Consider the following 26,631-nt stretch of genomic DNA (forward strand, 5'->3'; position numbering starts at 1 on the left):
TGACCTTGAGCAACTGATTTAACCTTTGTGCAACTCCTTTTTCTCCCCTGAAAACATGAGAGGCAAGACCAACAACAGGGTTGTTGTTAAAGATTCTGGCACAGAAGATACTTTTTTTTAAATCAAGTTCATTTTCTTCTCCACTAAGTTATTAGAGCAAAGATACAGCAAAAAGATGCTAAACCTCTCTCACTGCTTTTTCAGGAAACATCAAAGTGCCCCATCTCATGATGGATTATAGAGGCTTCTGCTAATCAAATGAGACATCTGATGCAAAAATAGGACCAAAAATACAAATCAAAGATGGGTTATTTTCTAAATATCTGTTTATAAATCACTAGGTAGAAATGAAAATATAGAAACAATATTATATAGATAGAGATACAGAGATATACACATATATACATATAGATAGATACAGATAAATTCTCGCTCTAAGTCATAAAATCCTATTTAAGCCCTAAATCATTAGCAACTGTGGCCAGAGTCTTGGAACCAGGAACAATGTGTCAGTATTGTAGGACTGTGGCGTACTCCCCTTCCCCTTCCCCACACTGCAGCCAGGGAGGCTCGTCTAAGCACAAATCCATGTAATCCCCACGATAAAAACACTTCAGAGGCTTGTCACTGCCCTTGTCACAGCTCCTTGGCAAGCCCCATTGCCGTCTATCATCCTCTGTCCAGCTTCATTCTTGTTGAGCTCCAGGCCTCCCAAGCTCCTTGACAAAACCTGAACCGACCATGGCCTCTTACACCTCAGAGCCCTTGCACTTTCTCATAAATATTCCTGCTACACCCTGCTGCCCCCAGTGTCTAGCAACTTCTGCCCCAATTCAGACATCTCTTCCTCCAGAAAACTACAGCACGGCATCTCCCCCCAGTCATGCCCCTTGACCCAAGGTTAGGCTAGAGGCCACTCCTCTGTGCTCCCACAGAACCCTGGCCTTCTCCACACCACAGTGTTTATCCCACTGCACATAAGAAATGGGGTTTCCTGTCTGTCCCTCTAGACTGTAAACTCCTTGGGGACAAGGACTGTGTTTTGGTCATTACAGACTCAGTGCCTAATACTTGGTACATAGTGCTCAACTAATATTCACTGAGTGGATGTGAATAAACCAAGATACTTGCTTAGTAAAATATCATTTCTACCTAGTTCATGCTCCAGGCATCAGGCAGCACAGAGCGGGCTCTCTGAGTCTAGGCCCAACCAGCTCAGGTCTGCCAGGGACTCTTCCTCAGAGCCAAGAACAACCAAATCCTATCAAGGTTCAGGCTCTCATTGCTATTACTTTGTGGTTTGTGTGTCTGTGTGTTTTACTTTTGTTGTTGTTGTTGGTTTGGGTTCTGAATTTGGTTCTCTTTAATATCTTCCAAGTAGCTGGGAGTCAGGAAACCAACACCATTTCCACTACTATATGTTCTCAATCTCTTCACCCCTCTCTCCTCCCATCTGTAATTGTGGGAACAGTATAATAATGGTTCCTAAACCCAGCTGCCCACAGTCACCAGGGAAGCCTGGAATAAACACCGCTTCTCCTCTGGAGTTTAAGAAGCCATTGGGTCTTAAGTGGCCTTGGTAACTCTGATGAGCAGTCAGCTTTGGGGACCACAGGAAGCAGGAAGAGGCAGAGGTTTGAAATAAAGTCACACCAGGGGTCCTAACTCTTCCACTCACTTTCAGTGTCACCTTGACCTAATTACTCAAACTCTCCTCGCCTTGGTTGACTTGCTTCGTTAACAGCAGAGATAGTAACTGGTTTATAGCATCAAAGGGATTTAGACAGTATACACGGAATACAAGTAGCACATACTAGATGCTCAGTAAATGCTAATGAAGTCCCTCCCCTGTCCCTCCTCCCCAGAAGGCACGGCATCCCTGTCCGACTCTCCACCCCAGCCCTGCACCCAGCACTGTGTGAGCACAGTGCCCAGGACTACGACAGATACCCAACAGATACTTGTCAAAGGAACGAATCAACAGCACTTACTGGAATATACTGATATAACCAATTTCCCCCTCTCTCCCACCAGCCTAGTCTGTGAACTCCTCCGATGTCAGGACCATTTCTTACTGACCTAAAACCAGCACTTTCCAGATCAAGCATTCTAAAAATCTGTGGCTTCAGAGGATCTAAGGTAAAATTAGTTACGAGTATTTGTATGTCCTGTCTATAGTTGGTGACAAAGTACCTATACTTCCATAGCTGAAAAATTACCACAATCATAATGAAATAAGTAGGTAATTAGTTTTTGAAATGCTACCCTCACCTGCGAAAAATATCTTCTCCATTAACTTGTCTTGTTCATCATTATCCCCAAACCCTGGCAATGAAAAGAATGAATGAATGTCTATAAGTTCTTTGCAAAAGAAGGTAAGGCAGAATTCCCTATATTTAGGAATTCTTCCTAATGAAATTCAGAGTTGCTGCATTTAGATATGACAAAATGTTAAAAATAAAAACAGCAGATGTTGGATCTCTGGGTGGTAGGGAATGTTTCTTTTTTAATCCTTGACTTAGTTTACACTGCAGGAAATCAACCAAAATACTGGCACTCGAAAATCTTGCACAATGTATCAGCCTAAGTCAAATACATCCTGTATCTATAAAAGATGACTGCTCCCAGTTGGTGTTTAAAAGTATTTTGACTATTGATCTCTGAACATATCAACTTTAAAAATCACTTCAGCTAACATAGTTTAAAATAAAGGAATGAAACTAGCAACTAAATGATATGAATGAGTTTCCTAAATAATAAGACTTTCATTTACCAAGAGCAAATCAAGAACACATGGGGTTTAATGGTGGGAATAAAAAATTAACCTCTATCTTTACAAAATGTTCAACCTTGAATCAATAATAACTCAGCTAGGATACAATTCCAGCCTCTAGTGAATTCCAAAGGGAGAATGTGGGACACAATGACTAAGGACAGATGTTTAGACTTCAGAGCCTGCGTCAAAAAAAAAAAAAAAAAAAAAAAAAAAAATGGCACCAATTCAAATACACAGTTAGAAAAAGATGGTCATGCAAAGGTCACTTTTTGTAATTCCCATTTACTGTAATCTGCTACAAAGAGAGGGGCTGAAAAGCCATACAGCACATTCAGAGGTGAAGGTCTGTGACTGTCAACACTATTTCCGAGAGCATGACACTTGACTTATCTTTAAGGTTTTAATTACGCTAATAAAACAAAAAATCCTATAACAAAGCCAGCAAAGGATATAAGGCAAACCCAGTAAATACAAAGTGAACCGTCATTATCCTGCCATTGTTCTGCAGCCTGGAAACACACCTTGCAGCAGCAATAAACCAGCCACAGCATCCTGGGAAGACAGAACCTCTGCAGCTATTTTCTGCTATTTCAGTACTCTCCCTTAGGAAGTTTAAAAAATAGGGGAGGGCAGAGGGAAGGAGGAGGTTGGTAGAGAATCCCTAGCATGAAGTCTTTAATGAAGACCACGTCAACTTAAAAAAAAAAAAGAAAAAACTGCAAATCTCCAAGGAAATTTAATTCTGGCTTAAAAAATTTACATAGCTTTCCTTAAATTAAATCCTCACAGATTTAAAAAGAATACTGCAAACATAGCCCCAGGCACTGCAAAAGAAATAGAACATACTCACAGATCTGAAGCAGCTGTAACTTTGAAGGAATGAATATAGTCCCACTATGAAGATGTCTTTCCTTCTTTTCTACTAGATTTTTTTTAAGTCAACAAAAAGGAGAGAAAAATTCTCAATTTATAAACCAACAAAAATCCCAATTTTTGTTTTATTCCTGGGTGTCAGTGAGACTCAATCATCAGGTATAAGCAAAGAAGTTCCTGAGGTGGCTGACAGCATCCCAGAGCTTTCCAGATCGGAATTTAAGACATGTCAGTTAAAGTGGCAGCTCCACTCACTGCTGTCGCTGATGTCTCTGCAGGAAGGGATGCCGGGAGATTTTTTCCCCCAATCTCTGCTGCAGCCTAAATCTAATCCATCATTCTTTAATTACCCTAGGGAAACAGGCAAGAAGAATACAAATGACCTGGATTTATAAAAACTACAGGGTTTTTTAAATGATTTTTCACCTGATCCAGGGATGGAACTCCCACCTATAAAGGACTGAGTGAGGAATAAAATTAATTACTTCCTTTTGTTTTTCAGGAAAAATTCAAGAGCAAACTGCTATTCCCAGGTTAGACTTAGCTTTTATATCCCATGGACTTTTTTGAAAACATTAAATAAGAGAAAATCAATTTCTCTGAAGTTTTTAGTCCAGCGGAATAAATACACAAAAGTTAAATTAGCAAAGTGAACTAACACACATATGACTCAAGAGTAACACCAATGTAGTTGGAAATGGCACTTCAAAATTAATGTTATGTAAACAACATTTGAACTGGTGTTGTTGATACTAATAAAATGTAGGTAAAAACACTAATTCAAAGATTCTAAGACGAAACAAAATTTTGCAGTTCTGCTGCACTTTTTTTACTTTAATAGGTAAAAGCTTTCCTAGGAACAACATCAGTGATTTGGCAACTATCCTGCCTTGCTTTAAGGGCCCTTGTACATAATAGAACCAAACTGTTTTCATGATGGTGCACACTTATTTTGTCTAATTATAAAAGTAACTCTAGGCAATATATTCTAATATTTCCTGATTATAAAATAATAAACTCTTTGGAAAGAACTGGAAAAAAAAAAGAAAGGAGAAAATTGAAACCAGCCATAATCTCAAATCCCAGAGATAGCCACTGTTAATATTTTGGAATATTTACTCCCAGTCTTCTTCCTTACTATATACACTTTTTTTTCTTTAATGCTACTGTTTTCATGTTGCTTACTAGTTTTTTGATGCAGTATTATGTTATGATTATTTTCCCATAACGTAACCCATTGTTAACCATCTATATCTAAAAGTGCTCAAAAGAGCCAGAATGCAACGACAGCCAGGCAGCACAAACTGGGCACTGGGGAGACAGGGGTGAGTAAAGCATGCATGGCAGCTGCCTCCCTGGAGCTCCCAGTCTGGTAGGGATGCCAGATATTCACCACATGATGGCGAAAGTGATGAGTACTGTACTATGAAGGATAACTACAGAATACTTTGAGAATATGTAAAAGGCCTGGTCTTCTGAAGGCCAAGATTTCTAAAGGGAGAGAAAGAAATGGCAAGTCCAACTACAAAATTATTGGTACAGTGTATTTCACACCTACATTTTCCTATCAGTATGTATATATTTTTTATCTTATATTTATTCTATTTTTCTCATATTGAAAGTCCAGTTTCCAAATATATTTCTGCGGATAATGTGCAATGTGTAAGAGAATAATTGCTCTAACTTGTATGCATTTAATTGATTAGAACATAAACTTAAAGAAATTACAAAACATAGGTCACCGAACAATTTCTAACCCAAAATTAACTTGGACAGGCTTAGAATCTCATGAAGGCTAAAAAACAAAACCAAAAAAAAAACCCAAAAAAATACTCTTTTGGGAATATTGGAAGAAATACGATAATTAGACACAGATTTTTTTTTACATCATCATCTTGATGTAATCTATGAGGAAAAAAAAATTACCAAATGTCCTAATAATTTATATAGATACTCTGCCCTCAAGGAGGGAGAGCATAACTCCCCACTCTTTAAGTATGGGATGCACATAGTGACTTCTTTCACAGTATGATAAAGGGGAAAAAAGTAGTAACTCTACAGTGGAGAAACCTGACAAACACTATTCCAGCCAGGTGATCGAGGTCCACATCAACAGTGGTAAATCATAATGAAAGCATGTAACCTTGATGTGTGATGACAATGGCACTTTACCTTCTTCCCCAAAACGCATAACCCCAGTTTAACCATGAGACAAACACTACACATATTCCAGTAGAGGGACATCCTAAAAAATACCTGTCAAGTTCACCAAAAACAAGCAAAGTCTCAGAAACTGTCACAGACAAGAGGAGCCTAAGGAGCTGTGACAACTAACTGTAATGTGGTGTCTTGGATGAGATCCGGGAGCAAAAAAGGAACACTAATTCAGAAATCTGAATAAAGTATGGATTTTAGTTAGTGATAACGTATCAACCTTGATTCTCTAATTGTAACAAAAGCCCCATAGTAATGTAAGATGCTTATCTAACAGGGGAAACTGGATATGGGTATTCAAGAACCTTCTGTACTACCTTCTCAATTTTTTGTTTTGTAAATCCAAAACTGTTCTGAAAAATAAAGCCGTTAAAAAAATTCCCGTCTCCAAAATGAAAGTAACTTTTTTCCTGATCATTAATAAAATATATCCCATAAAAATTCTGACCATATAAAAAGTTATAAAAGGGAATTTTTGAAAATTATAAGTAATCTGTAATCCCACACCATACTGCGATAACCAGTCCCAAACTTGTTGTGTGTGTCTCGGTCCTTGTGTAGGCTTCAAGCATATACATGTACATATACGCATACGAATGTGTACTGCTCCACCATACATGCTATTTTATATCTGTGGTGGGCTGAATAATGGCCTCCAAAAATACCCAGGTCCCAATCCCTGGAATTTGTGAATGTTAGACTACAGATGTGAATACATTAAGGTTCTTGAGAAAGGGAATTTATCCTGGATATACCCTAAATGAAATCACGAGTGTCCTTATAAAAGGAAGATAGAGGGAGATTTGGCACAGAAAGCAGAAGGTGACATGACCATGGAAGCAGAGAGAGATCTGAAGAACTACACTGTGGCTTCGAAGATGGAGGAAGGGGCCATAAGCCAAGGAACACAGCTCTAGAAGCTGGAAAAGACAAGTAAAAGAATTCTCCCTATATCCTCCCAAGGGAGCATGGCCCTGGCAAGACCTTGATTCTGGCCCAGTGAAATCCATTTCTGACTCCTGCCTGCAGAACTGTAAGAGAATAAATACGTATTGTTTTAAGCCACCAAATTTATGGTGTTTTTGTTACAGCAGCCATAAGAAACTAATACAGTGGCCTTAATGACCTGTATTTCTTCTTCTCAATTATCTGTACCTGTCTCTGCTGATTTTTCCATCAAAGCATTCTTCTCTATCTTGATCTGTTTTTGAGGTTAACCCTCCTTCATGCATACTCAAAATTTTTCCCATTTGGTGTTCTTTTAATTGGGTTTATAAGGGCTTTGTCATAATGGTAAGAACTATCACTCTTTTTTTCCTGTTGGTGTCAAGCCTACCCAAAGATCATAGAATTGTTTGCATTAATTTGCTTTTAGTATGTAAAAAATAAAATCTGCAACCTTTTCTTCACTATCAAGTACCATGCAAAGCCCCACGTCCTCACATCCATGTCCCCACTCCCTTTAGCCCCTGATCTGGCATCAACACAGGGACCTTGATGGGAAACAAGCAGTTGAGGAAGGTGACTTTCTGGATATTCCCACCAATATGCACACCTCGCCCCCCCCAAACTATAGCTCAGTGCCTGGTGTGAGAATGTGCTCAACAAATGTTTGTTAAACCCAGGGTATCTACAAAGTCATAAAACTGACATTAAAAAAAAAAACATGCAAAGCAGGCATGCACACCTTATCCCTGGTCTGATGGGGTAGGTCTCAGACATGGGGAAATGTCAGGGAGAAAACCTACTCTTATCTCTTCAAGATTTGTTTGATTTAACAAAATATTTTATTTTGTTTTTTACTCTTTTTAAACAGTGTTTTTTTTATCTAGAGGTGGCCATTATGAAGCTGCATGAAGGGAGGGATAATCATCTGACAAAAAAAGCAGTACTACCCAATATGCTATTATACATTAAGTGACTGGTGTATGTGTGTGTGTATATAACATAACATAATATAATATAATATAATATAATATAATATAATATAATATGAAACAAAATTTTACATTTGCTTTACACTTTGCAATTTTATAAAATGCTTTCGAATAAATTCTTTCCTAGGTTAAAGACATACATTACAAACTAAATTTTTTTCTTATACTGAATTGTTCGAAAAGGCATCCTTACACTATTTTAGTGACTAAGTTCTGCTGAAAATATAAGCTCCATCTATGTATTTAAACAATAAAATTGTACTGAGATAAAGAGAATTTTCTTTTGAAATATGTATGTTTTAAATAGCTGGTCATAGAATTAATTTTCTTGCAATGACTATACAGAATTATTTTAACCAAAGCAAACTACATATTATGGATGTAATTTCTTTTAAATTGGGGCCAAAATTTTCAAATGGCAATGAATCTCTTAAAGCAACAGGAAATTCAACACAAAAAAATTTATACTAACACATTTTTTTTCATATTGCATAAATGTAAAGTCAAGTTACCCTTGCAGAAAACTTTCTTAACTGCCAAAATAAATAGAAATCACAAGCTTCTAACCATACTGCCTACAGGCGAGACCAAAATTATGCCTATATCTCTAAAAAGGCTAATTTGTCAGTTACATGGAGCAGTAAAGTTTTTAGTTCTTGTTATAACATTCTGCATATAGGTAATAAAAAAAGACCCCTTGTTGGCTTGAATACTTTAATTCTGGACAAAAAATAAAATAGCACAGAACTTACTTTGTAGAATAATAAAAGTCATATATAAAACCCCAAATATATTTTACACACTTTCAGAGTCCTTCAGATCTGTTAATGCCTATTAACTCTTCAGACTATTTACTAAATGCTTGATACATGATACTGAGCTATATGTGTTATTCATAGAAGTACCTAAACCAAATAACACTCTGCCTTTGAGGAGTTCTATCCATGATGTTCTATAAACACTATAAGACACAAAGTGAGGAGAGAGGGAAGAATGGGAGAGAGAAAACCAGAGAGATTGATTAACTTTCAAAACATAAGTGATGAAAACATTTGGTACATTTCAAAAAAAAGTTCCCAAATATCTGCTTTTTGGTTGCTTTATTAGTCATTTTAGATTGCTATTTTTATTAACAGGCAGATGACAGAACAAGACAGAAAAACAGACAGAAAAAGGATGGCAGAAAGAGTTAATGAAAGGGTGTAAAACACAAGACATCCCTTAAGATTATGACAGCTCATTTACAAAAACGTCAAGAGAAGTGAGTCAGTTCATTGTTGAGAAATGGCAAAGGGGACACCAATAATGTTGGACAGTGTTTACTATGCCCAAACAATTGGCTGTTACCTTGTTAATTATGTGTGTATTTGGATTGATGAACAGCCGTGATCAACATTAAGAAAAAAGCTCCCTGAACCCACTCACCTTCAAACAATCACAACAATTCCCATTGTATCCTACACTTGGTAAATAATAAACGATGGCTGGATTTTTAAACACATTGCAAAGCCTTGCAGTCTACTTTGAGTACCCATCTACATTTTCTGATTAATACAGTAAATCAACAAATATGTATCACACCCTTGCAATGTGCCTAGAATGGTGCTTGGAGGCTTAGTGCACCATGACAAGCAAAATAAAAAAGATGAGCAAAATGGAACCCATATGGCCCAAAGGAACAGATGGAAAAAACAAGTAACAATGGACTACAAAATGAGAGGTGGAATGAGAGAAATAAAGAGCATGCCAGGTAGAGACACAGGGAGGAGTAACCTATGCAGGTGGGGTCCTTAAGGTGGGAGGCCACATCGGCAGGCGACAGGGAAGCTGAGAGCAGGACGGCCAGGAAGAGGCTGTGGGAGGAGTGAGAGGAAACACACTCTGCTCAGAGACCAGCTTGAACAGATCTAGGGCAGCAAAGGTTTTTCTCAGTGGAAAAACTGAAAAAGGTTAGTGAATGGGGGAGAGAGTTGCCCTAGATGAGGCTGAAGAAGTAGGCAGGGGCCTGACCACAGCAAGCCTTGCGGACTGAGGCAAGCTGGACTCTTCAACCTCAGAGACGGGCAAACTCAAGAGATGTTAAGCCAGGCAGTGACATCATCCAATTTACTTTCTAAAAGGATCGCTCTGTCCTGATTCAAACAAACACACTGTTAAAAAATAAATTATGAGATAACCAGGGACATTTGAACACAGGCAGGATATGTGATAAATACAGTTAATTTTTTAGGTGTGATAACAGTCTTGCATACTAAAATGCAGATAAAATGATGACTCATAAGACTTATAGGTTAGACAATAATTCTGTATCCATGGTGATTTCCTGACCTTGATATCTGAACTGTAGTTACGTAAGAGAAAGTTAATGTTTTTAGGAAGATTTAGAGGTAAAAATATACTGTGATGTCTAGGATTTGACTCCAAATAATCTGGGAATAGATTATAGATGAAATAAGATTGGCCTTGAGTTGACAACTATTGAAACTGAGTGATGAGTACATAAAGGTTAACTATTCTCTCTATTTTGTATGTGTTTGAAATTTTTCATATTAAAATTCTTTTAAAAAATAAGACAACTTTGGCTGCTGTGTGGAGAACAAGTTGGGACGGTGGAGGGAAAGAGACCAAAGGAAACAAGAAAACACACTAGTGGACTCTTAAGTCCAGACAAAATCTGATAGTAACTTGAGCTAATGTAATAGGGTAGAAAAAGAGAAAAGTGAACAGATGGGAAATAAATTTTGAAGGTAGAGACCATTATACTTGGTGCAATGGTTTAGAGCTGTGTGCACCCCAGAAAAACATGTTCTTAAACTTAATCCATTCCTGTGGGTCTGAAGCCATTGCAAGGAGGAGATTTTGATGAGGTTACTTCAGTTCAAGTGTGGCCCATCTCCATCAGGATAGTTTTTAATCCTATTGCTGGAGTCTTTTATAAGTGGATTGTAATTCAGATAGATAAGAGAGAAAGCCTGGGGAAGCAAGAAGCTGAAATTCAACTTAACCAGAAGAGTACTGAAAGGTCAGGAGAGGCCACCATGTGCACTGCCATGTGACAAAGGAGCCAGGGATCACAGATCGCTGGCAGCCAAAATGCCATAGGCATTCGGGAGAAAGTGTTGCCTTGATGATGCCTTGATTTGGACTTTTTTCCTAACCTCAAAACCATGGGCCATTAAATTCCCATTGTTTAAGCCACCCCATTGCATGGTATTTGCTTGAGCAGCCAAGGAAACTAAAACACACGGTAAAGGGAAGAAATCAAGGATGCCTACAAAGCATCTGGCCCGAGCAAGTGGGAGGATGGTAGGAAGGGACATTTACAGAGATGGAAGAGACTGGGAGAGAAACAAGTTTCAGTCGGAGGAGGGAAGTGCATACAAAGGGTTCGGTGTGGGACATATAAATTAAGGTGTTTGTAAAACATCCAAGTGGGTGATCAAAAAAGCAACAATTGGGCTTATTACCCATTACAAGTAACAAAGTAGTCTCAAGACACAGCAGCACAGGGCAGTCTCCACATCCAGAAGGTCACTGGCGGTGGAGACCAGCAAAAAAATGTGGTATTTGCATATGTTAAATATTATTCAGTCACAAAAAGGAATGGAGTACAGATATGCTACAACATGGATAAACCTCAAAAGGCAGACACAAAAGAACACATTTGATTAGATTTATATGAAATGTCACTAGAGACAAATCTTAAGAGACAAAAATTAGATTAGTGGTTGCCTAATGTTAACCAACTGAGGTTGGGAATGGGGAGTGACTGAAAAGGGGCACAAGTTTTCTTTTTGGGGTGATAAAAATGTTCTAAAATTAGATTGTGGGGATGGTTGTACAATTCTGTTAATATCTTAAGATTCACTGAACTGAATCATTGAAGTGGGGATTTTATGGGATGTATGGGATGTAAACCAAATGGCAGTAAAACTATTAAAACAAAATTCTCAGGGCAGAGAATCTCATGAGAGACGTTCTTTTGCTCCCTCCACCTAGTACCAAGATTGAAATACACAAGTTTCCTTATCGCATCTTCCTGCATAAGTTTTATTTCTCCTTTCCTTTATGCAAGGCCTTCAATAAAATCCCCCATTATGTTTTCTCCTTCCTTAGCAGTATAAAAAATAACAATATCAACAGCATCTTAGATCCAATTAAGTAAATTGTCAACCTGGTTAAGAAAATCAGGTTAAGGTGGGGGAAAAAATCCCTTCCCAAACTGTAGCAACATGTGGATTACCTAAGTGGGGGAGTTGGGGAAAAAAAAATATGAGAACAGAGAAAAATGAAAATTAATCCAACTCTGCCTGAATTATATAATTTGACCACTATGAAGAAAAATATTAATAGATATTTCCCAACTATCTTCACCAGTTTTCACCCTTAATTAACCTTAAAACAGGCCAACTATTGCATCATCGTTAATTGATCTAACTTGTTCAGAAAAAAATTGGCCCTAAAAGCATAGACCCATTCTAATCTGCAATTTATGGTTCAAAAGAGAAGGTAAGAGGATGGGAAAAGTCCATGAGAAAGGCTATGCTACAAAATATTTTTATTTCCATTTTAAGTCTCAAATCACCTGGCTAAAAATTTCTGCCTACTTCAACTTCTAGAGTTAAGGACAAATTCACAGCAGTTCTCATACATAAGCATCTTCACCCCACTGCTTTCCCCCCCTCAGGACTTGATTGAAGGCATGCAAATTTCTAGGTAAGGATAAATTAAAAATTTTAATAAGATGCTGTGGAATATACAAGAGCACTGCTGAGAACATAGTGTGCCTGCACCTGTTCTGACAATGTTTGACATAAATTTGACAGTCACCCTTGACTTTTCTAAACTAACATAAAAAGAAAATCTTGATTAACTAGCACCAGACCAGGTCCTGCAGTTAATTAGATTTTTGCCCCATTTCCCACTGTGGTTCCTAAGAGAAAGAGGTAAATCAAAAACATCTCCAAGTAACAATGATTCCCAGTGGTCGGTCCTTTCCCCCGACTAGACCAAGGCCAGGACTCCTATGTGACCCGGCTCCAGTTGTGCCCACAGGGCCCATCGTGTCCCATCCCATGACTCTGTGCTCTGGTCACATGGACACAGCACTGTTCATCCGGCATTTTCCCACCTTTGTGTTTCTGCATCTTTTCTTCTCCCACGGCTCCACCCAACAGATTCCTGCCCACTCCTCAAGACCCAAAGCAAATGCCAACCTCTTCCATCTCCCAACCAGAAGACAATTCTCCTTTGGAACTTCCAAAACATTTTATTTATTCTTCACTTGTCACATCACAGTTAATTTACCGACAGTTTATTTACATCTGCAGCTACACTGTCAGAGATGGCAGTTGTGCACAAACACTGGGGAAAGTGACGGCCATTCGTCAGAACACCAAGAAGCCCATGCCAACCAGAGAACTGTTAAATCAGGAAGCAAGAGATCACAACAGAGAGAATCTGGAACTGCACATTATTTATAGCAATTTTTTATAGATCATGAGATAGGTGTAGGTTATTGTCTTGTCCTAAGCAGGTCATAAAGTTCATAAACAACTTTAATTTTTAAAAAGGACTTGTTCATATATGGGGGAAAATGTACCTATGACAAACTATGGATTATAGTTAACAGTGATATTTAATACTCTTTCATCAACAGTAACAAATGTACCACACCAATACTATGGGTCAACAATAGGTGGGGAGAAGGGGTATGGGAGGATTTGGGTTTTCTTTTTTATTTTTATTTCTTTTCTGGAGTAATGAAAATGTTCTGAAATTGATCATGGGGTTATATGCACAACTGTGTGATGATACTGTGAGCCAGTGATTGTATACTTCGGATGGTTTGTATGCTGTGTGACTATATCTCGATAAAATTGCTTTAAAAAATAATTTTTTTTTTTTTTTTAAAAAAAGGACATGTTCAATGTGCTACTAACTGTTTAAACAGGGTGATGAGAGGAGGGTAGGATAGATCTCTAATTTTCCTCTGGTTCTAAATGGCTGAGGTTTTGTACGATGCACCAGCTTTCTTACTAGCAACGTCCCAAAATAGTTACTCAGTTACAATAACAGCTGTTACCACAAAGATCCAGAAATAGGAAAATCTATGTCAGAGCGGTAAAGCCATTAGGCAGAAAAGGAAAGTAGGAAATGGTTTTCTTTTGTGGAAACAATTTAAGACCTCACTCATCTGTTAGCTTACATCTTTTCATTAGATATTCAGGAGAAAATATTCACAAGAAGAAATTAATCATCAGTTCAGCTAGAGGACATTATCCTGCTACAGAGAGAATGAAGTGCTGCTATCTGTGCTAAAAACAAAAAATCAAACAAATGGTTTAAGTAGCCTAAGGAAATAGAGTGCCACTGAATTTAGCAGCTAGTAGATGGCTAAGGGAAAACCATGGCATCACAAAATTTAAGAGGAAACCAGAAAAATATTGGTAAACCTTGGAATTAGGACAAACTAAAAGTTGACATAAAAAACTGACTATTTTCTACAATTAACATATATTTAATAGTTAGGGAAAATATACCAACTTTTTAAGAGAAAAATACTGAATATCAGATTACTTCTGCAATATTTTTTATTTCAAAAACACCAATAATGCAGGAGACCTAAGTACAGGAATGCCACATTATGCAGGAAATAAAGGGAACCAAGCAAGTGAGTATTCCCTGTGAATGAAGTAAATCCCACTAATTCAAAAACATTTTAAGCCATTTTGAAATTTTCTTGTATCTGTGATACAAGTCTCTACTTTCTTGAATGGAATATACTAGGTACAATGTAACTTTTTCCTGTGGTCTCAGTGACAGCATTATAGACAGATTCTCCTGGTGGAGACTGAAGCAAGTGGGGTAGGGGGCAGTAAAGGATTGATATTTACTGAGCACCTACTATGTGCTTTGCCACCATTATCACATTTAAATTAAATATCATTTACTCCTCCCAATAAATCCACATGAGGAAACTGAGGCACAGAGTTTCCAGGCTTCCCAGCCAGTAAATGGCAGGTTGGGGTTGGAGCCCATGACCTTGTCCCTCCAATAAGGTAGGTGTAGTTGTGTTTGCACCTAATCAAAGTGACTCCACACTGCTGTGCTCTGGAGTTCTTTGTCAGGGTGTAACATTTTCTTTCTTCTTTCACTGCCATTTTTGCCACTATCAGCAAGTTGGCTTCAAAACCACCCCTCCAGAACTTTCCATGGCAAAATTACACAAGAGACCAAAACGCAAAGTTAATTAGAATCAGATCCAAATTAATTATAAATAGACTCTGAATGAAGACCTCTACTACAAGTAAAGTGCAAGATTTTTAGTGCATGAACTTTAATATCTGCTCTGGGTACCCTTTCTGGCTTTTGACTCTATTTCAAATAGATGAGGTTCTCTATCAGGTGAAGTATTACAACCAAGGCAAGAGGCATGGGTACTTAAGAAAATTTTGGCAACACTGAAAAGGAAAATCGAAAATGTTTAAGAGAAAGTCCTAAGGGATACAAGAAATAATGTACACCAGGAACACAAAAGAGCAAGATACATTCTAGAATGAGTAAACCTTTGTATTTGCTAGACTGAGCAAGACAGGGAAGTGAAATTTAGAAGGAAGAAAATAATGGCAACTGCAGATAAATGCAGCTGAAGAGAGGCTGAAGATGCACTGAAGGGAAAAGAAAATGTTAAAAGTGAGGTAGTGTTAAAAGACTATTGTTTTCAGGATGAGAAAAACTGTAAAATGGTTGGCAGCTGGAATGAAAGAACCCAAGACACACAAATCCTCCCCAGGTCCACATTTTAAAAGAACATGAAGGATTCCTGGTAGACACAAATCAAAAACATCCCAATCCCAGGGGTCATTTTTGGACGTTGTTCTTCTGAGAACAAGGCATACTGATATTAAATCATAATCTAAAACAGTTGAAGGAAAGCGTAGGTTTTGTGTAAAGACATAAAGATCAAAGGAACAGAGTCGAAGGCCCAGAAACAGAGCATCATTATTTCAATGAATTTATTATATGATAAAGAAGGCATCGTAAGTAAGTTTCCTTTCTTTCGTGGAATTAGCAAATGATGTTGGAATAGCAGGCTAGCAATTGTAGGGATGGTATGAGGCAGGGACTGAATTAACTCCAGCTGGATTTTAAGTTCAGGGTTTTTTCCTGGATAATGAGATTTCTAAAAACCTGATAGATGTTAGAAATTGCCCCATGTCTTCAAGGTGTCCCAAAGGTGAAGGTGCTGCCAGCATAATACAGCCAGAGAAAGCTCAGAGAAACACGAGGTCATGTATGCTGCTGTTTGCAGGCTGGTGGGCATCCTGCAAGGCTGAACCCCTTTCTGGTGTATCTTTGGTTTTCTAGCTTCTGCTTGGGAACAACACTGCTTCCATGGTGAACACCTGATCCTTTCTGCCTCCCAGAGTGTGGTCTCCCATTCCAGCCCAGGCTCGGTTCCTGCCAACACCCAGAGTGCAGCAGCAGCAGAAGCAGCACCCAGACTTGAATAATTAAAAGGTTTCTGGATGGCAATAACCCGCTAAACTTAAAAGTGATTTGCAAAAATCACAGAAACAGATTTTATTCCAAAGAGTACAGAATGGAAAGAGAAGGGGGAAAAGGGAGTAACTCTACAGTGGAGAAACCTGACAGACACTTCCCCAGCCAGATGATCGAGGTCCACATCAGCAGAGAGATTGCCGGTCCCCCTGAGGGGGAACTTCACCTCTGTGGTTTTCCTCCCCAAAGCACGTTACCTCAGTCTAGTCAGGATGAAAACATCAGACAAATGCCAGCTGAGGGACATCCTATAAAATACCTGACCAGTAAAGGTCAGCAGAAACAAGGAAAGTTTGGGAAACTGTCACAACCAAAAGGAGCCTCAGGAGATGTGACGACTAAATGTAATGTGGTATCCTAAGTGGCGTCCAGGAATAGAAAGGAAATTTGGTAAAAACTAAGGAAATCTGAATCAACCACTGACTTTTTATGTAATAATCAGTATCCATATTGGTGCATTAATTGTGACAAAGGTACCATACTAATATAAGATAGCAATAACTGGGGAAACTGGATGTGGGGCTTATGGGTACTGTTCTAGTTTGCTAATGCTGCCAGAATGCAAAACACCAGAGATGGATTGGCTTTTATAAAAGAGGGTTTATTTGGTTACACAGTTACAGTCTTAAGGCCATAGAGTGTCCAAGGTAACACATCAGCAATCAGGTACCTTCACTGGAGGATGGCCAATGGTGTCTGGAAAACCTCTGTTAGCTGGGAAGGCACATGGCTGGCATCTGCTCTAGAGTTCTGGTTTCAAAATGGCTTTCTCCCAGGATGTTCCTCTCTAGGATGCAGTTCCTCAAAAATGTCACTCTTAGTTGCACTTGGGGTATTTGTCCTCTCTTAGCTTCTCCGGAGCAAGAGTCTGCTTTCAAATGCCGTCTTCAAAATGTCTCTCATCTGCAGCTCCTGTGCTTTCTTCAAAGTGTCCCTCTTGGCTGTAGCTCCTCTTCAAAATGTCACTCTCAGCTGCACTGAGTTCCTTCTGTTTGTCAGCTCATTTATATGTCTCCACTGATCACGGCCCACCCTGAATGGGTGGGGCCACACCTCCATGGAAATTATCTCATCAGAGTTATCACCTACAGTTGGGTGGGGCACATTTACATGTAAACAACCTAATCCAAACATTCCAACTTAATCCCCACTAATATGTCTGCCCCACAAGATTGCATCAAAGAATATGGCTTTTTCTGGGGGACATAATACATTCAAACCAGCCCAGGTACTCTGTACTAATCTTTCCAATAATTCTGTAACTCCAAAAGTGTTCCAAAATAAAAGGATTATATTTTAAAATTCCTTACCACAATTGAATTTTTTGTCAAATAAATGTTCAACAATATAAACATTTAAAACTTTTGGGCAGTATAAAAATTTGTAACTATAACATAAAGAAAATAGCAATTTGGGCAAAATATCTGTAGCAAATATAACAAAAACTAAGGTGTATATAATTCAAAAGCTGATTGAATACATAAGAGAAACATCGAGAAAAGTTAAACCGGTAAAAGAAGAATAGAATTTGTACAAAAGGAAATGCAATTTACCAAACAAACAATGATGATAAAGATAATTAAAAACTAAAGCATTAGGTATCCTTTAATATTTAAAGAAACAAAACTGTTTTTCAAATAATTCCCAGTGATGGTGATGCTACAGTTAAAAACCACTTGATTTAAGCAGTATTGGTGACCATGAAAACTGAAAAAACTTTTAGGAGGTTATTTGAGATACTTATAACAAACAATAAAAATATTAATCCCTTTTAATCCAATAATCATACATCTATGAATTAGCTTTTGGAAACAATGCAAAGATATAACACAGCTATACACATGACAATATTCATTACTAAGTTTTACGTTTTTAAAGTGGCAACAACCTAAATGTCTAACAATGGGGAAATGGATATGTAAATTGGTTTTCACTTGATCTAATATGACGTAGTTTTTAGAATTATTTTAAAACTAGGTAGGCTTATAGGAAATGCTTGTAATAAAATTAAGTGCAAAAAAAAAAGCAAACCTCTACACCATGAGGCCATGTAAATAAATATGGGCAAGAATTTAAAAAGTTAACTATAAACAAATAAAAGTAATTTGTCAGAAATATTTTTCTTTTATTTTAACCTAGTGTTGTAAGAAATAATACTAAAAAATAGATCCTTAGCTTAAGCATAATTTCATCCTAACTCTTAAATTACAGAGAAGTGACATTTTTTCTGACAGTAGCCACTACTCGCAAAAATAGAGTATGAAATATTTACATTTCATAACAGAACCATCACTTTTTTTTACTACATACTTTTTATTACTTACAGAGGGATGTTTTCCAAGGCATCTTCAAAGATGTCCTGGGGAGAATAAAAAAATACAGTAAGTTTCTCAAGAATCAAGAACTCTAAAATTAAGAGATAAAATGAGTAAGTATATATGTGCATGGGGCAGGGGTGGGGAGATAGTTTTGGTGACAGGGTAAAGCAAACAGTGGAATCATTCAGTTTAACTCCCAGAGAAATCATGTATATGAATTCCTTTCAGAGAAATCATGTATATGAATTTAAGTGAATTTCAATTTATTTTTTAAATAAAAATTAATAAAATACTCAACTAGCAATCAAACTGAGTTAAACTGAAGAGAATGTGATTCTTCAATGGAGTTATCTTTAACTCCCCAGTCTCATCATCTGTTATGAAACAAATAACAGATTTTGCCTACTTTAGTCTTCTCTTTCCCCATGCTAGCCATGGAGCATCCTCTAGGCCTTCATTTCACATCCAAATGCACTACCCTCCTAACTAGTCTTCCTGCCACCAAGCTTTTTTCCAGTTTAATTTGTTCCACATAAGTCAGCCCCTTCCCTCACACCACTGGCCCGTTCAAAAGCTACAACAGGAGAAAACCCAAACACATACAGAAACACACGCTCACACTCATACACACAAATCCACCCATAACCACACATCCCATGCTCATATGCACTGACTGACACACTCAGTCTCACACACAAACTCACAGTCATACTCTAGCACCCACACATACACTCACACACCCACACTTACAACAGCTCCCTGACAGCTGCAAAAATTAAACCCAAGCTCCTTGTCCAGGCATTTCAGCTCTACCATGTCCCCGTGCTAACCTTCACAGCATCCTTCTTTCTGCATTCCTACAGCTGTCACTGCAGCCAAGGCCACTAGGACCTCTGTAAGGGCCACCTCACTGGTCTCCCCACTCCCACACTTGATACCCTCCATTCAGTTCTTCACTTAATAGCCATCACTCTTCTTTTCTTCTATTTCACTTTTTAAAATTTAATAAGCAGAGGAGTAAGATGGCGGCATAGAGAGGAGTGGAAGATTGTTAGTCCCCCCGGGAACAACTCATAAATGACCAAAAAACTAGTAAATAACCTGGAATAACCTGAGGAGACAAACATGACTGTCCACTCATCATCCACCAACCTGAATTGGGAGGAATGCCCGAGATCACAGCATAAAATCTGTAAGTAAAAATGCGGACCCGCGCTGAGAGCCGAGAGCCCCTCCCCCACAGAAGCCGCACGGTACACTCTCTCAGCCCAGCTCCAAGTGGGGTTTTAATGTTAACTGCTCAATACAGACAGCGAATCCTCAACAAGCAGACAGAGGCTTTTGGTGACAATTGACCTTGGGAGAGTCGGGGGACATATCTGTCTCAGGACAGGGAGCCCAGAGAATCAGGTGCTATCTCTGCCTGACGGGTGAACCTGGGAGTTTTTCTGTCCCTTTCTCTCTCTGTGGAGAAAACCTCAGCCATTCTCAGCCCGCAGCACTTTGCAGTAAAGACAGCCTCAGCCATTTTAAAATCAAAACACTTTGATCAGCAGAGTCACAGAAACAAAGAACTTATTGATATGCAGATGACATCTCTGGAGGGGGCATAGCTTCCCAAGAGGAAAGGGAGGGGCCCAGCTCTACTGCCCATCTTTCAGTCTTTCCGGAACCAGACCCCAAAGCCTGGGGGAGGAGAGCCACAGGCCACATCCTCTTACACAGGCAGTGACAGGCTGACAGGTGCATCTGCCAGGAAGAAAAGCACAGGTGTCTCAATCCTCTAAGAAAAGCCATCAGGGAAACCAGATACTGAAATATTATCTCCTTCTGTGATCTGAGCCTGTTCTCATCTGGGAAAACCTGATTGGGGTGGCCTGGGAGGTCAGATGCCTAGACAACAGAAAACTAAAACCTACACAAAGAAAAATGAAGCTATGACCCAGTCAAAGGAACAAACGTACACTTCAACTGAGATACAGGAATTTAAACAACTAATGATAAATCAATTCAAAGAGTTTAGAGAATATTTCAGAAAAGAGATAGAGGCTGTGAAGAAAACACTGGGCATATATAAGGCAGAAATTGAAAGTTCAAAACAACAACCAGCAGAATATATGGAAATGAAAGGCACAACACAAGAGATGAAAGACACAATGGAAACGTACAACAGCAGATCTCAAGAGGCCGAAGAAAACACTCAAGAACTGGAGAACAGAACACCTGAAAGCCTACACTCAAAGGAGCAGATGGAGAAAAGAATGAAAAAATACGAGCAACATCTCCGGGAACTTAAAAATGAAACAAAGTACAAGAATCTACGTATCATTGGTGTCCCAGAAGGAGAAGAGAAGGGAAAAGGTGCAGAGGCAATAATAGAGGAAATAATCAATGAAAATTTCCCATCTCTTATGAAAGACATAAAATTACAGATCCAAGAAGCTCAACGTACTCCAAACAGAATAGATCTGAATAGGCCTAGGCCAAGACACTTAATAATCAGATTATCAAATGTCAAAGACAAAGAGAGAATCCTGAAAGCAGCAAGAGAAAAGCAATCCATCACATACAAAGGAAGCTTAATAAGACTATGTGCAGCTCTCTCAGCAGAAACCATGGAGGCAAGAAGGAAGTGGTGTGATATATTTAAGATACTGAAAGAGAAAAACCGCCAACCAAGAATCCTATATCCAGCAAAGCTGTCCTTCAAATATGAGGGAGAGCTCAAAATATTTTCTGACAAGCAGACAATGAGAGACTTTGTGAACAAGACACCTGCCCTACAGGAAATACTAAAGGGAGCACTGCAGAGTGATAGGAGAAGATGGAAGTGTGTGGTTTGGAACACAATTTTGGGAGATGGTAGCACAACAATGTAAGTACACTGAACAAAGATAACTATGAATACAGTTGAGAGAGGAAGATTGGGAGCATGTGAGACACCACAAGAAAGGAGGAAAGATAAAGACTGGGACTGTGTAACTTGGTGAAATCTAGAGTGTTCAACAATTGTAATAAAATGTACAAATCTGTTCTTTTACAAGGGAGAACAAGCAAATGTCAACCTTGCAAGCTGTTAAAAATGGGGAGGCATTGGGGGACAGATACAATCAATGTAAACTAGAGACTGTAACTAACAGATTCATTGTATTATGCTTCCTTTAATGTAACAAAGGTGAAATACCAAGATAGATGCAGATAAGAGGGGGGATAGGGGAGGCATGATAGACCCTTGACATTGGTGGTGTGGTCTGACTCTACCCTACTTTGATTTAAGGTTATTTTTCCTTTTGCTACTTCCTAGCTGTCATTTTTTTCCTCTTTCTTTTCCCTCTCTACCTTCTTTGATGCTCCCTCCTGCCTTGTGGAAGAAATGTAGATGCCCTTATGTAGATAGAGATGAAGGTGGTGAACACATAAATATGTGAGCATACAGAAAACCATCAATTGTTTACTTAAGATGGAATGTATGGGGTGTGAACAAAACCATCTCAAAAAAAAAAGGGGGGGGGGGTTGATGTCAAAACCTCACGGGCAATATACTGAGTGAAATAAGCCAGACATATAAGGACAAACATTGCAGGGTCTCACTGATAAGAACTAATTATAATATGTAAACTCATAGACATGAAATATAAGGTACCAAGATATAGGACGAGGCTTAAGAATGGGGAGCGGTTGCTTAGTATGAGCAGAATGTTCAACTAGGATGAACTTAAATGTTTGGAAATGAACAGAAGTGTCAGTAGCAAGATGTGAGAATAACTAACAGTGCTGAATGGCCCGTGAATGAGGTGGAAATGGGAAGCTCAGAGTCATGTATGTCACCAGAAGGAAAGTTGGAGGTCAAAAGATGGGAATGTATAAAATTGAATCCTATGGTGGGCAATGTCCATGATTAACTGTATAAATATTAGAAAACTCTTCCATGAACCAGAACAAATGTATGACAATACAACTAGAAGTTAATAATAGAGGGGCATATAGGGAAGAAATATATACCTAATGCAAACTATATACTACAGTTTGTAGTATTTCAACATTCTTTCATAAACAGTAACAAATGTACTATACCAACACTATGAGTCAACAATTGAGGGGGGTTGGTTAGGGATATGGGAGGATTCGAGTTTCCTTTTCTTTTTCTTTCTTTTTTTTCTCTTTTTTCCCATCTTTCACTTTATTTCTTGTCTGGAGTAATGAAAAGGTTCTAAAAATTGAACAAAAATTAAGTGTGGTGATGGATGATGCATAGCTGTATGAGGGTACCAGGGGCAACTGATTGTACACTTTGGATCTTTGGATAGTTGTACGGTATCTGAACAATCCCAATAAAAATTAAAAAAAAAAAAAAATTTAATAAGCACATGCTTTTCTGCTGCTCTAGATCGTTTTAAGAGCTTTCCACTGCATTAGAATAAACTCAAACTCCTTCCCATGATCTACAGAGCCCCGCACAATCTGACCCCACCTGCCTCTGACCACATCTCTTCCCCATTCCGAGGTAGGGCCAACCTTGACAGGCCACCAGCCAAACTCATCCCACAATTCTCCACACTGTTCCCTCTTTCCATGAATGCCCTTCACTCAACTCTTCCCATGGCTGACTCATACTCACACTTCCATTTTCAGTTCAGAAAGCCATCACCTCCAAAGAGGCCATCTCAATCACCCTATTAAAATTACTAAGAATAGCAGCTCACTGATAGCTTTTCATTAGCTGATTCATTTCATTTACAATACTTAGCATAAACTCTAATCATCTTGTTTGTTTACGTGGTTACTGTCTCCATCAAGGTAAGCTCTTATTTGTCATGTTCACAGAAAAATCTCCAGGGCTTGGCACAGAGTTGCAGCTCAGTAAAGATTTGTTGCCTAATAAATGAATAACTCCAGCTTGGACAGCCATATTATACCTCACTTAAGAGACATGATACAGAAATAAGGAAAGAGGGTTAGAGGACATTTCCCTGGGTGACCATCAATATTGAACAATGTTTAGACAATTCTGGATTCTGTATTTAGGCGGGATAGGAAAAAAAAAATTGCATAAATCCTGAAAAAAAGAAGAAACCAAGGTATAAATAATGGCAGAATTGAGTTTAGAATGTGGAAACTTGATGCTATTAATCCACATTAATAAAGCAGCACAGGTATTCCGTAAGGAAGGCAGGGAAAGGGCAACTGCACCTACCACCACTCTCCAGAGATGAGACACTGAAGCAAAGTCAGAAGCTCATGGATCAGCTACTGGAAGAGAAATGAGCCAGTACCGAAGCAAAAGGACTGAAGCCAAAACTACAAAGATGCCTGCCTGACCTCTAGAAACGTACTCAATGGAGAAAAGACTCCTTCTCCATATCCAAAGTCTGAAGAGGCCCTTGGTATGGCAGGTTTGCATTTTGCAACACAGCTGATTGCTCCACAGGCCAGTGCGCGAGTTATCCCACTAGCAGGTGTAGAGAGAGGGAGAGGGTCTGCTCTCCCAGGGACCCACATCTGGCTGTGAGACACTGAGTGTCTGTACCAGAGACCAGCTCACACTGTCTCTGACTCGCTGCTGACCCACCTGTGCTTGCCTTTACCAAGTGAGGGGGTGCAGAGAGAGCACATTCCAGGGGGGCAGGGCCCACCAGATATTCCTGGGTATCCTTCCCCTCCTCACAGGTCTCAACACAGAGTGGGGCACACAGCAGACACTAAAACACTTGAAAACCTGGGGAGCCAGCTCTCCATTTAAAAGGAGAAAAGGCTAATATTTTCATGTAAACAGGAAATACCCCATCTTCACCCTCAAAAAAAAAAGGAAAAACAAAAGGATATCAAGAAAGAAATCATCTTCACTTAAATAACATCTCACCGTTATGTGGTGACAGTACACAGAGAGTCCTCTAAGTAAAGCATACTTTGTCTATGAAGGTCAGACAAAAAGAAAACTTTTTTTTTTTATTTTAAAAAGAGGAAGCAAAAAGAGAAAAACGAAGATTTATTGAGTTCCTATTATGTGCCAGGTACTTTACAAACACTATCTCATTTGCTCCTCCCGATTTACAGCAAGTAAATGCAGTTCAGAGAGGGTAAATACCTGCCCAATATTACACAGCTGGTAAGTGAAGGAATTGTGATTCATTCTCAGGTTTCTTTAACACCAAAGCATTTTTTAATGTTAATAAAAATTATCTAAAATGTGGAAATAAGGCAGTTGCTGGGGGTGAGAAGGGGATGGGAAAGAGGGGGGTAGCTCATCCTCTCAATGTCACACTGCAGCACTAACAAGCTCACCCAGGATTATTTCATTCTTTAGAACCCACCTGTGTTGATTTTACTACTTACTATCTGATTAGAGCCCAGGCACCATGACACATGTTAGCATATAGACTTCTGAAGGGCAAAAAAGATTATCTCAGAAGTTATGGTTTTATTGCCCTGTAGGACATTATCTAGTTTTATGAACAGCTAGCAATATTACGCTAACATTTTTTTTAAGCCTATAAATATCCTGCTCTTCAAATGTTTTTGAATCAGTTTACTATCTCACTGGTTCTCTCATTAATAAGTTAAAAAAGATTCTGAAAAAAAAAAATTCATTTTATATCTGTATGAAATGCCAGAAGTTAAGGAACTGTCTGCTCACACCTCCTGTGCCATATCCACAGGGACCAAAGGCTTCCTCTTCCTTCTGACTCTCTAGGTCCCCAGCATCCAGCTCCAATTCTATCCCTTTCTGCTGTGGCTGCAGGGTGCTCGTTCCCCTTTCCTCTGTGGGATTACCATCAGGAGCCCTACATTTGCCACTTTGATCTGCAATAGTCTGCTCTTCAATGGTCTCCCACCCGGCACAAAGTAAGCCTGCTGATATTCTTCTCATAGCATAACTAGATTTTTCTGTCTATGGTCTCTTCTCCACACTCCCAGCACTTCTCCAGGGTTGGACTTCATTTCTCCAGTGATTACCAGGAGGCGTTTCCCTTTAACCCCCAGTACCGGCGAGAATCACCATCCATACTCCAGTCAAAACAGTCAGAGGAGCAGCCCAGAGTCCTTCAAGTTTAAGGCAAGTGAGACAGAGAAGCTCATGCTGCTGACAAATATGGCATGTTCATTAGAAAGCCTCAGCATTTAGTTCCCTCCTTGAAAGAAACGTCATTGCCTCCCTCCCTCCTGTGTGGGGATGCTACCACCCTTGGGCATGAGGTAATAGATGTTTAACTGAACCACACTTGGTTCCCAAACATCTGTTGCCTCAAAAGAGTACCCAACTTTTTCAAGAGCCTGTCTTGACTCCCTGGGTGGAGTCAAGGACCATCGTACTCCTTTTGAATCCACTTTGTAACCCAGCACGTTACTTTGCACTAAACAGACTCTTAGCAAATAACTACTGGCTGGCTGAGCACTGCCTTCTTCTTGAGGTGGAGGAAGGGGTTAGTCCCTGCCTTGAGCATCTTCATTTTGCACTTTAGCAAATGGGCTAACCTCATTAGAGTAAAAGATTCCCTGGTGAACCCTTTAGAGGCACTCCAGGGCCTGCTCTCTTCTGGGCGGGACACCGGAAACCTACACCCTGCTCCCAGGATAGATGGAGGAGTGTAGTCAGGGTAATTGACAAAAAAGCGAGGAAAGGGGTGAGGATGCTGCATCATTCCTAGGCAATTGTTAGACAATTTTATAGACAATTTTCATTTTCTTCTGTTAACTTTGTCGTATTCTGAATAGTAAAAATGCTTGCTATTCTTAATAAATATTTATTTAATTTAAAAATATCAAATAAAGAAATACTAAGAATGAAAATAGGCCAAGATTCAAATTTTTACATTATTTTTATACCTAGGCAGGGAGAAGCAAAGAATAAAAATGTTAAGTATGCCACTAACAGTAGTAATTTCAAAACTCTGTATTAATTTCCAAAGAGAATTTCCATATGAATTTTAATTCACTTTGAAAAGGAATA

At 38.9% G+C, this 26,631-nt stretch overlaps 1 protein-coding gene across 1 annotated transcript in view; it reads right to left on the bottom strand.

Annotated features, from left to right (window-relative positions):
- The window catches only part of TTC39B (tetratricopeptide repeat domain 39B), a 140,816-nt gene that overhangs the window by 91,189 nt on the left and 22,996 nt on the right, over positions 1-26,631 (bottom strand). The window contains exon 2 of the mRNA XM_037796984.1: positions 18,690-18,724. Within this exon, the coding sequence (XP_037652912.1) occupies positions 18,690-18,724 (35 nt within the window). The remainder of the gene's footprint in view (positions 1-18,689; positions 18,725-26,631) is intronic.

Source organism: Choloepus didactylus, chromosome 10 (assembly GCF_015220235.1).
Source record: "Choloepus didactylus isolate mChoDid1 chromosome 10, mChoDid1.pri, whole genome shotgun sequence".
NCBI classification, from domain to species: domain Eukaryota; kingdom Metazoa; phylum Chordata; class Mammalia; order Pilosa; family Megalonychidae; genus Choloepus; species Choloepus didactylus.